Genomic DNA, 12,261 nt, shown 5'->3' with positions numbered 1-12,261 from the left:
ATAGTGGATGTTCACCTTACCCCTCAGCCAGCTCAGAAGACGGGCAAAATTAGTTTCTAGCCAAGTCAGATTATATCTTTTTATTGCATTGGAGTGTATCTTGACCTTTGCAGTTATCATTGTCAACATATATTATTTATTTAGTATATATACATAAACAAAAATACCTGGTGTCTGGTTATAGTTCATCCAATTTATTGTTGCTTAACAAAATTACTGTTTTTTTAAAGACTCTCTTTAGGCTTTGCAGAAGGGTTCTTTCTGACCGTGGGGTGGTCCAACTTTGAACCACTTTGGTTGTATCCAGTAGAAAACTGCGGCCTGAAATGATGTGATTTATTCACATCATTTCAGGCGTATATGAAATCTAACAAATAGGAAATGACCTTTTATTTTGAGCATGTAAAGGAAGCTTTTCTACTTTTTATTCTCTCCAAGAACCTACTGCTTCATTTCATTTAGGAAATGCTAAGATGGCTGAAACGGTGTTTATATAGTTAAACAAAACTAATGCTACAGATTACTTTCTCACTTGAATCCAGTCTATCTTCCTAACCTCTGAAAAAAATAACTCTGAGTAGTGACATCCTGCAGGTGAAGTACGAATTTCTACATCAAACTTACTTCAGCAGTGTTTCTGAACCTTAAAAAAGGGGGAGGGGCTTCTGGATCGAGTCCTCAACTGCCAGGAAGATTTCTCAGATGTGCTTTTCCAGTCCTATCTTCCCACTTGCCTTTCTGCCCTTGCGGTTCTTTGGTCTCCCTTAGCAGTCAGGCTAACCAGCCAACTCCAAACCTCACCATGGGAGCAGCGGGTAGCTGGGTCCTGAATTTCACATCAAAGCTTGTTGCTCCATTTCTGTCCCATTTTTTTTCTGCCTTAATATTTCTTTTCACTGGGCACGAATCCTTAGGATCCTGTTCAGATCAGCCCCAATGATCTGTCAGTTAAGTGAGAATCTCCACAGGTGGTCAATATTTATGAGTTTCATGGTGTCCCTGTGTTGCTGTAGCACTGACAGCATAAAGAACTGTTCTTCTCTGAGGTCTGATGGAATGTCAGTGCTAGAACAAGCAGCTATCTTTCTGCTCTCTCAATTGACATGGCTTAGGGCTACTAACGCACTAAAATCAGATTTCAGTTTTCTTAGAAGGACTAGAATCATACGATATAAGTTTTATTCAGAGCTGTTTTCAGGTCCTACAAAAGCTGAGTTTCCTTCTAAAACTATAATTTAAATTGTTTTTATAGACTTCTTTTTTTTTTTTAATGTTGGAATATTCCACAACCTTTATCCTTCTGTCTAGCTCTTCCTTGTGTGGTTTTTAAAACTACAATTTTTGCTTAGATGTTGCATTGAAAAATGTGGGTTTTTAGTATTGCTGGTTGCATGAAAGTCATGAAAGCTAAGGGTGTGTATACTTGGCTTCCTTCAGCCTGCCAGCTTCAGAACTCTGAAAGTGGACAAATTTATTAACTTTGAAGTTTGATCTTTAAATGAGGGGGATAGAAAGAAATTATTAACTTATATGGTCATGCCAACCTCATCATGCCAGTTTGTGGTAATCGTACCAAGCTGCACGATGATGGTAATTGACAGTGAAGTTCCAAAGATCAGGGTAACAAAAATGCTCCTGCAGTGGGTTATATTAATCTATCCTATTTATTGTTTCGTGGCTTGTCTTCAAGTTGTTCTGCCTAAAATCAGCTAGGACAGTAGAACTCAGATTTACCATGCAGTGGTTAAGGCTCGGTGCCAACATAAACATACTAGACTTATGTAAATATTATTATATATAATATTTATATTGAGAGAGAGATGAATCTCTGTTAGAACCATGCAGATTAACTGGCTTCTGTCAGGTAGTTGTGAACTGATTGGGCAGTGTTTATGCATGATTCCTCTATTTCCTGGGATGGATTGCAAAGATGGTTCGGCACTTAAATCATTTCAGTGCCCCTGGATCTCTTACTGTGAAGTTTTACTAAGCATTTAAACCACAGTACTCAAATTTATATTGATAGGGTAAATAGATAATTCTACGCCAGTAAAGCCAACTTGAGCGTAGCCATGGTTGGCCTAGCAACGAGGAGCTCAATGGAGCCTGACTGATGCCAACCCTTGGATAATAAATTTCAAAGTACTTAGTGCGTGTGGATGTTGTATTGCGGCAGGATTAGATCACACTTGAGCTAGATTTTGTCCTACTTCAGCTGCCTGTTGGCTAAATTTCTGGTTTTATTTTGGTTCAAGGAGAATCTGCTGGATGCTGCTATCAGCAATCTGCTCAACATAAAGATTCAGCATTTTAAGATTACTTGGAAATTTGCAGTGAGTATATTGATCCAGTGGTCTGGTTAGTTAGTGGTGGGCTGTGGATCTTAAAACTTACTCTTAATTGTCTGTATTTACTGTTTTTTAAATTTCTGTGTAATGGCTCTGATCCATAAAGTGCTGCATGGTTTTGAGAGTTGATTTTTGGAGAGAACTGAAGTGCGTGAGCTGATGAACTCCAGGTTAAAAAAATCTAGACGCAAGATGCAGGATGTTATTAAAGCAGTAACAGCTATTTACTTTATCTGTTACTGTATGCTAAAAGAAATCCCAGGATTTCCCAGAATAGTAGAATCGAGCCTAGTTTCAGTGAATTGAGGGTGACTGAGAAGAATTGCCAATAAAAATAAGTGTACTTTCCCAGTCAAGGTTATGTGAATCTCCGAGTGTTAGTGCCATTTGTCACCTGTCACATAGAGACTGATATGCCAAGTGACCTGTAAGGCTTTGTGTCAGGCTTATCTAAAGTATTTAAATGTGTATCTTAATGCTCTCTTTCTGTTTTCCAGCCAAATACTTACTAGCAGGAAAATCTGGTGAAGTAGTTTCTTTTTGTTCAGAATGGGAGATGTGGTCAAGGGGTGGGGTTGAGGTACAGTCCCATGAGCTGACAATGGTCAGTACTGACAGGCTGCAGCAGTCATGGTGGTTCCTCCAAAACTGGACCTGGACTTTTAGTTCATGTCAGCATAGCTGTTTGCTGATCCTACACTTTGCTCTTGACTATGATATAGCTCCAAACTCCACCAAAGTTTATTGTGATTATCTGGATTACTGACTTGAATCTAATCTCATCTGTGAAACAGTGAGCTTCAGAGTTCTGAGCTTGACATAATAGCAAGAGAGCACCCTGCATGGCTCAGATAGTTACATATTTGTATATCCAAAAGGAAAAAGTGGCTTCAAGGCAAAACATTCTTTTATTTGTGTCTCATGTAAAAGCAGGACAGACGCTCAGATTCTGATTCTATTTCCAGCACAGAAATGGACTTTGTGTGACCTTGATGAAATGAACCCCTCTACATACCTGTAAAATGACCTTCCCTTCCATTAATAAGCCATATATATCATAAAATAACGTGCCAGTGATTTGGTTAACTACTACAAAAAAGGATTCTGCAGAAATGCCTGTATGTGAATGTATGGTGTAAACTAGTGGTATGATTTAACTGTGGTACTCCCAGCTTTTGTATAAAGATCTTTGGTGGTGTTAAAAGAAACCTGTGTGAAATATAGATCTATTTATCAGCCATTATGAGCCACTGGGTGAGCAGTAGCTGGCTCTGGCTAAATTGATTGTCACAGCTCAGCAGGAAAGAGGATTTTATCTTTACTTGATAGTACAGATTCAGAACAGAAAATAATGCAGGTTTGGAGAACAGTTCAGTCTCTCAGGAAGTGTAAAAGTAAATGTCCACGTTAAAGAAAATGAAAGCTTTGGAATAATGGGGGGAAACATGCAGCCAGGTATTTCAAGAAATTCTGCATTGTGAATACTGAGATGAAAATTCACTGTGTTTGTAAGCTGTGATATTTTCCAACTTCAGAAATAGAAGTTCTGAAGTTCTGTATGCGCTAGGAAATGCTGTTCTCCTCTGAAGGGCTGAAGAACTCAATGGCTGTCTGATTCCATACATTTAGATCCTAAAGCTTACTACTGTAAAAAACTCTCACGCTGGAATTATTTCCGAAAAAGCTTAAAGGGTGCAATTTTACAGGAATGTGAAATGCGTGGCGGCAGTAGCTGTCACCACTGTTACTGAAATATGGCCGGAAGAAGGAGCTATTGTCTTTTCCATTTGTTGAAGAGGCGTCGTAGTTGTGCAAGATGTGAGAGACAGTGTAATATTCCATTTCGCCTCTTCCATAAAAATGCCCTTGTTCAAAGTTATATCCTTTTCTGGGCTGGGTACGAAATGTATTTCGGCACTCCTGCTGCAGGCTGCGCCACTTCTCAGCAGGGAATTCAAACATTCAGTAGGGCAGTGCGGCCAAGCAGGAGCATGACTGGGTTGGTGAGCGGGCTGGGAAGATTGTAGTCCTGGCAGCAAACGGTTACCTGATAGATGTAGATATACATAGACACTTGTGCAGTTGCACCCATAAATTGCAGTTGGTTCGAGCAAACAGTGCTTGTGTTTTGTGCTGAACTAAAATTGGCCCTTCATAACTTTTTGAATGAGACTGTTGTTTGTCAGGGATGTACATACTTTTTGGGTTTGCCTAGAGCTAAAAAAAGGCGAGCCAAAAGTGTTACTGCGGAGAACCTAATAGGCAAAGAAGAGAAATTGCCAAGAAGCCCATCGGTTTAGAATTACTTCTAGGATCAGCCGTTTGCACGTGATGTGGCTTTTATTGTAAAAAATATTTTCACGGATTTGTTTGAAGACATCGGGTTGACTATTTCCATCTCTCTCACGTGCGGCCCCAGGAATTGATATTTGGCAGCCGAGGATGAGGATGGGTCTGTAGCACAGTTGTATTTGGCAGTTTCGCTTATCCACTACGTAAAGGGGTTTCTGACAGCTCCTCCTAAGTGTAGCTGCAGTGCTCCCTAGTGGTTGGCAGCGGTGAATTAATTTTTGCTCTTTGTAAACGAGAAGTACTTTACCACTGGCTTATCTTGGTAGGACTTACGTTACAGGCATCTTGATTTAAATAGTGAAGTTTTTCTCCTCAAGATTTCTAGGACCTAGAGAATTTATTACAGCTTATAAATTTAGAGAAGCAATTATTTGAATCGGGGAACAATGAGGTGCTGAAAATTCAACCTCAGTAATATTAATTAACAAACAGTAAAATTTTACATCATCCTTTTTATTTTAAAAAGCATGAAAACAGTACAAAGAGAAGAATGAGGAAATAAGTAGTAAGCAGCAGCTGGACCATAGAAAATAACCTGACTATATTCTCTCTTAGCTGTACAGTAAGTAGGACTAGTGATTCTCTTAAGTAACGTAATTAGTTTTACTACGTAGTCACAGGACAGAAGCAAGCAAGAACACGTAACATTCAGAAGACTTTAATGATGCTTTAAGGTGAAACATAATGTACAGAGTAACCCTCTTAACCTAGTACAAAAATACTGTGCCCAGAAACTATATATTTGTTCAAATATTTTGAAAAGATGAAAGAATACAAATGGACAAACTCAGTGGCTAGTGACTGTGATTCAGATTTTTATTAAACTATAATAGAAACGTATATTAAAACTATTTACAGTGCATTTCACACTACATTCTTTAAGAGACACATGCAGGTGTCTGCCATGTGAATACATCGAGGGCTCAAATTCCAACTTCGGTTACATCTGTAAGGTACCTTGGGCATCAGCAGGAATAGCTGAGTACAGCAAAGAGCAGGTGAGGCAGGTGTTACCAAGGGTAGGAGTTTGGTCCCTCTTTCTAGGAAAAAAGGTGGATTTGACCCGTTCTTTCACTTCCTATACAGCTCATTCCAGCTCCCACTAGAGGTAAATGGGAATCATAGAATTGACTTCAAGTGGGTATTTGAGCACACCTTAGGCCCTGGCATGACAAGCTCACGCTGTGAAAGTTAGTGGAAACGGCTATTATATAGCGCTGTCACATAAATACACATTTACAAACAGTGGTACTTAGATTTGAGTTTCTCTATGGAAACAAACTTCTTTATCTGGAAAATAAACTTTCCCATGCAATTTCCATTCACCTAGCAATGACAAAGACAAAAGATTTTGCTGTCACAATTTGCTGTGCTTAGCAAACGTCATTAATTAGCAGGCCAGGTTCTGTGATGTTCCTTGTTCCCATGAAAGTCCAAACCAAAAAAGTCAGCCCTCATCATTTATCATACTCTAGCCAAATTATCTTTTCTTTTCTTTTCTTTTTTCCCCAGTGCACCAATGTTCAAGCTTATCTTTCAAATTAGCGCAAGTCCCTGAACAAGTATGGCAGAGAACTGTGAAATAAAGCTGAAACCTTGTGGAATGTAAACTGCATGTGATTTGACAGGGAGAAGAAACTACAGCATCACAGAGACAAGGCTCTTAATCAAAGGTAATGTACAAATATGCCTGAAATACTAGGTCTCTATAAAACCTTTAAAAATGTATGAATTTATTATGAATGAGGCATTTTTTTCCATCAAAACTCTCTGCTGTCTTCTCATGCATAACTGCAAGGGGCACCATCCAGATCATTTGGCCAACATCCCCGAATTTTAAGGGGCTAGATCTGATGCTTCGTGATCTTTCTGTATAATGGGGTGGTCAATCAGTTACATAATTTTGAAAAATCTTATAAATTAATTAGACAGTGTTCTGATTTTGTCAGTTTGCGCCACTGCCAGATAAAACATATTGGATTGGAGTTCAAAAATTTATCTTTACATGCATGCCATTGTCTGAACGTGGTGCATAAAATCAGGCTTCTGTCCTCTCTTCTAAAGAGAGCTCAGCTGGTCACCAATGGAATAGAGGATTCGCTTTTATCGCTAGCTCACTTGTATTCTGTGAAGGTATGAGAATAATCTATTCTTAACTTTAAACTGCTACTAATTAAAAATACCATCTCCAAAATCAATGTAACATTATTTTCCCCTCCTTTCTTTTATTGTGTGAGATAACAGAAAACCTAAACATTCTACAGCTAATATTGCATGTGTGACTAACTTGTTGGAAAAGAAGTATTGCCTACAGCTTAAGAGCCTCACTGTTCTTTTTAATTACAAGAGGTAAGGTTAATCAGTAATTTTGTGTATGTTAATATGTACAAAAAGTAATTTTTTCAAAAAGGTTAACAAAACCAGAAAGAAAAGTGTACTTTAAGCATTAAACTGTGCTGTAGAGTGACTTTAAATGAAACTATGTCCGTGTCTGAGAAATACAGATGTCTTCATTGAGACAAGTATTAAAAATTAGTGGAACAAATTCTGTACGTAAAGACTGAAATATTGAATTTCACAATGGCTTTAATGGACTGAACTGACAAAGCAGTAAACTCCATTTCAGCTTGTTTCTCGTACAATCCACTGATTGTTTGAGAGAGACAGTACAAATTGGGGAGAATATGTTTGAGACCTGACTAAAATAATGAGATACACAACTCATGATGAAATTAATGGCAGCTGCATGGCTGTAATCCACTTGCTGGGTTTGAAAACATTGAATTCTGAAGGGAATAAACTTCAGGCAGAAAACAGCCTGGTTTTTTTTTCATATTGTTGCCTATCCACATTATGAAAGGAATGAGCCATTTCTGCAAACGTTTCACACAAAGATATGACACAAAACCAGCACTTGCCTTGAGGCAGAGTGAAACACTATATAAAGAATTTGATCACTCTCTGAAATTTCACGAAGTACAGCAACCTGCGCTTCTAAGGTTCTTAAACCACTAGTTCAAAGGGTTTGCGTTTGCGTAAATATATACAGATACAGGTGTATTATGACATTTAAATGGTTTATTTACTAGGAACTGTATTTCTATGTACTTTCCAATCTTTGTAGTGGAAGCAATTCTGAGGGTTGAATGTGTACAGATATTATGAACATACTGTATAACTGTGTTCATTTTAAGCGAACCTTTGCAAAACTGCAAAGTCATGTCCATTTTTTTTTCAAGTCAAAGATATGACTCCAGCATTCCTTTGCATTAATTATAAATTTATATTACAATAACACTTTGCTGAACACGCGATATAGCAAAGAAATACTGGGATCTTAATGTAAATGATACGTCACTACACTGTAACATCACCATAGCTGATCTGCTGTGTTGTCATCATGAAATACTAGTCTCAACCATACTAGCAAGAATACACCTTTATATACATATACTTTGTTCATATTTATATTAAATATGTATCTCATCAGTGTAATAATTATCTCAAGCATTCAAGGAAAAGAATGTAGAAGGACTATGCCAATCCTGAAGCAAAGTTTCCTACTTTTCAGAAAGTACTAAAAACGCGCTTTTTTTTGGGGGGGGTGGTGGTGGTGTGTGTTGGGGAGGCAGGCTGCGGTCATTTTTCTGCATAGCTATGACATACTACATACGTATATTGTACTGTGTATGCATATAAACACACATATGGAGCACTGTGTAACAGTAGTCCTGGAATTCCTAACTATTGTTGAATTCCGTATTTCTTTTGAAAACCAGGATAAATAATTTTGTAGAAAAATGTTATCAAATTCAGCTGCAATAATATATTACTGGTAGTCATTAGAGAAGTTTGGAATATGATTTATTAAGTGACAAATCATTTAGGCTGGCAGAAGTGCTGCAGACTAGCCACATAACTTATTCTACGTTTAAAAACAAATAAATCTACTATGAAACTTAGTTTCGTCAAACATTTTGAAACATTTGCTTCATCTTCTGTTAGCTTCTGCTATCATTTATCTAAATGCAGAGACCGATAAAAGAGGTTGTTTTCGTCGTCTTTCTGACCAGCTCTTACAAGAGGGGATTGAAAATCTCCTGGGAAGAAGAATTTACTGCAGTTTCCAACTAGGATTTTCTGGATTACTGTGATGGAACTAAACTCCCACACTTCAAAGTACAATCCCAAATGTATTACTTTTGCCTAATACTATTGCTGATTTGAACTGAACAATCATTACTACAGATTAAAAAAAAAAAAGAGACATATTCTGTGTCTCTGTGCAGCTGAAGTTACACCTACTGCTCACCCATCTTAGATTGCTGATCCTGATCTAATCCTGCCTACCCAAAGAGCAGTACTCTCTTTGTATTACTCTTTTGGTGTTTGTCTAATGTCTGTATTTTCTTGAATTGGTTCCCAATTCAAAACAACTTTTATTAGTAATCTTCATTTAAATATCAATGCTGCTTTTTTTTTCTAGTGCAAGTTAATTGATTTCTTACTTTTCTGAATGTTAATGCCTCAAACTGGCAAATCCCTGTAGCATTCTTGGCTGTTTTTGCTTTCAGTATTCTTTTTTCCTATTCCTTTAAGACATTGTGATTACTCATTGTTAACTAATCTTCTTAAAAGATGATAACATAAAGCTTTCTTCAAAGTGGTCATAGCCATTTTGTAATAGCACTGGCCTAAAGAATCAGTCATTGATAGTCACCAAAGTGTGTCATTCCTGAATGAGATTGGCATCTCTTGCTCTTGCAGTCACATTCTCTTCTACTTTTCCTGCCCGTGATTCAGTGTTGGTTACGATGATGTCAAATTTAACTTCCACATGAAGTTAAAACCAGCATATAAAAATGATCCTGTTTAGTCTCCATTTCTCTGTGTGCTTCTTGCAGCTTTCTGTGGGAGCCACTCTTCCACGGCAGCCTGTCAGTTATGTTACGGCACTTCATCAGTCTTCCAGCAGTTTCCATTATTCGTGGATAATTATGACACTTCTACCACAAAACTCCTAGTAATTCACAGGGTTTTTAAAAATTCCTCCAAATGTAAGACATTTGCCAGGACATTCCCGTAATAAGAAAAAAAACTATTGGGCGTGCAGATTCTGGGGCTTGTTTACTTCAAAGCCCGGTTCTGTCTCCTGAAAGAGGTTAGCACAGTAAACGCTGGATTTGGCTCCCCAGAGTTAGTCCCAATCTTTCCTCAGAACCTCTGGCAAGAGAACAGGCAAGACTGCTCATTACTTTTATAACGTAACACAGCAAGACTGGAAGAGGAAAAAAGGTGCGAAATGCAGTAGTCTTTAAGATACTGGCCACAACACGATCGCTAAACAACTATATACATCTATAAAGTAATAGGCTCTCGGGGACAGCCGAGTAACTGCACGCGTACCTCTTGTGGAATAGGGTAGCAAAAACTACCCTGGCAGATCTTTTTCCATCTCGGTCAGAGGTAATGAAAGAAACATACTATCTTCATATAACCTTGGCATATACGTGGTCATGCTATATCTTGATATATGGAAAAATAATACAGCAGTGGCGAAACAGAAGCCAAATTTATACAGTGTTTAGCAAAATGCAGTACTCTCCTATTGCTGTGTCTTCTATGTGAACTTAAGCTTGTGGTTGTTCAGTTGGCACCTCAGTTCCGTTTGGCTTGATTGCTTTCTCCATTAATCATATTCTTCTCCTGTTGTTCAGCTAAGGATTGCCATTTCTGCCTATTTTTTCTACAGCCATCCAGTAAAGGGTAGCAGGCCTCTGACACATGCGTTAGGGCCTGAAATAAATTAAGATCATGTAAAAGAGATTATATTTAACAACAAAGGAAGCGTTCTTAAAGATGACCATGAGAGAGACCAGAATGATTGAAATAGGAGGTCTGTCTGTAATGTAAGTTGTATTTTGCACTTCAAGTTCGAAGGCTCCCGGCTGCACGTCAAACACACACCGTTACCTGGCGCTAGTACAGACCTGACTGAGCGGCAGTGTCTGTACAGCGCTTGATACAGAGGTACAGAAGGAGCCACGTGAAATATTATGCTCTACTATGTGCAAGTGACCTGTCCAGTATTCCTAGTGAAGCACTATGCACGGACTGACTTTGCAAGCCAGTTCTTTGAATGTAGAGCAAGCTGGTCATAAGGATGACCTTGGAACGGTAAGAGGACACCAAGCAGGTACAGTCAACAGGATCATATTCACTGGTGGTGTATCAACTGATTCTGAGGAGTTCTCCCAGAAATATTTGATTTCAAGACAGTATGCACATGATAGATAAATTATATTTGACACTTAGTGACGTTTAGGAAACGTTGTGACTGGAGTCGATCAAGTATTTTTTCACGATGTGGCTGCACTACTACATCAGAGTGAAGGAAAACTGAGTTCCGATATTTACATATAGAATTGGAGGAGAAAAAAGTATTTTTGTATCTTGGAAGTGATGAAGATGTATCCTCACACTATGACAGTCAGTCCTTACTTGCATAAAGGGTTCTGTTGGCTTTTGGAATGAACTCACGCTATTTGGGAGCATAAAGCAGAAGCTTAATAGTTCCAGACACAACCAGGTCTGGGAAAGGCTGTTTGAGCTCACTGATTCTGTAACTACTACAACCAACTGCCAAGTACACAGAGAAGAATCCTGGCCCCTCTGCTGGTCACTATACAAAACGTAAAATCAGTCAGAATTTCACATGGAATTCAGGTGTCATTCAAATAACTTGAGGTAGCAAGGTCTAATTCTCCTGTAACTTTACCTAAGGACCCTACTGAATTATCAGCTTGTACAGGTCTTCATAGTTCCTTTTGGTTTTATTGGCTCCTCACTAGTTCCAGCAGACTTAACTGAATTATTATTGATTTACACCACTAGAAGAACGGAGCTGTCAAATCTCTGTGGTGTCTTCCTGTTTCATTTATCTGAATCTATCTAAATAGGATTTAAAACTGCTAAATGGTACTTTATTCAATTAAAAAATGAAAAGGATGGAACACGTTTCTCTTATTTTTTCAGGTTTCTGAACTTAAAGGGAAGACTTGCAGATCATTCAGTTTAACTGTACTAATTACCTAGCTAACAGAAGCCACAACGTTTCAGTTCACTGGGATCTGACCTACTCTGAATAACATGGTAAGTCACATACTTGCAGTGCTCTATTGGGAACTCATCTCTGTTTGCACTGTCTGTCAAATTCCTGCTGACTGGATGAAAGCTGAGAAAACAGTGGAAAGGCTGTCATTACAACCCTGTTTATTGTCTGCTTTTATAGCATTAGAACCTTAGAGAGTGAACTGTATATGCTTGTCTGTTTTCATAGTAACACTGAAGTTGTCTGTATGTTTTGCCATTTATTACTCCCTGAAGAAAACAAAAACCTGTGTAAGCAGGTACTAACCCCTACTTGCACCCCAGTCAAACTAAACAAACACTGAATCAGCTCAAACTGTAGCCCCTTCCTTGCATTTACCAGTACTGTTATGGGTTGGGTCGCTTCCTCACAGGCTCCCCATCCTCTTTAGTGCTCTCTGTCCCTGCAGGC

General features: G+C 38.4%; 1 protein-coding gene across 5 annotated transcripts in view; it reads right to left on the bottom strand.

Annotated features, from left to right (window-relative positions):
• Positions 1 to 8,302: 8,302 nt before the first annotated feature.
• PDE5A (phosphodiesterase 5A) overlaps positions 8,303 to 12,261 on the bottom strand; it is a 139,637-nt gene continuing 135,678 nt past the window's right edge. For all 5 annotated transcript variants that reach the window (XM_027797560.2, XM_055721547.1, XM_055721555.1 and 2 more), the window contains one exon: positions 8,303 to 10,496. In XM_027797560.2, coding sequence (XP_027653361.1) covers positions 10,359 to 10,496 — 138 coding nt within the window. In that variant the 3' untranslated portion in view covers positions 8,303 to 10,358. The remainder of the gene's footprint in view (positions 10,497 to 12,261) is intronic.

Source organism: Falco cherrug, chromosome 1, assembly GCF_023634085.1.
Source record: "Falco cherrug isolate bFalChe1 chromosome 1, bFalChe1.pri, whole genome shotgun sequence".
Classification (NCBI taxonomy): Eukaryota; Metazoa; Chordata; class Aves; order Falconiformes; family Falconidae; genus Falco; species Falco cherrug.
Note: the sequence above shows the minus strand (reverse complement) of the source record. Positions and strands in the feature narration are given on the sequence as shown.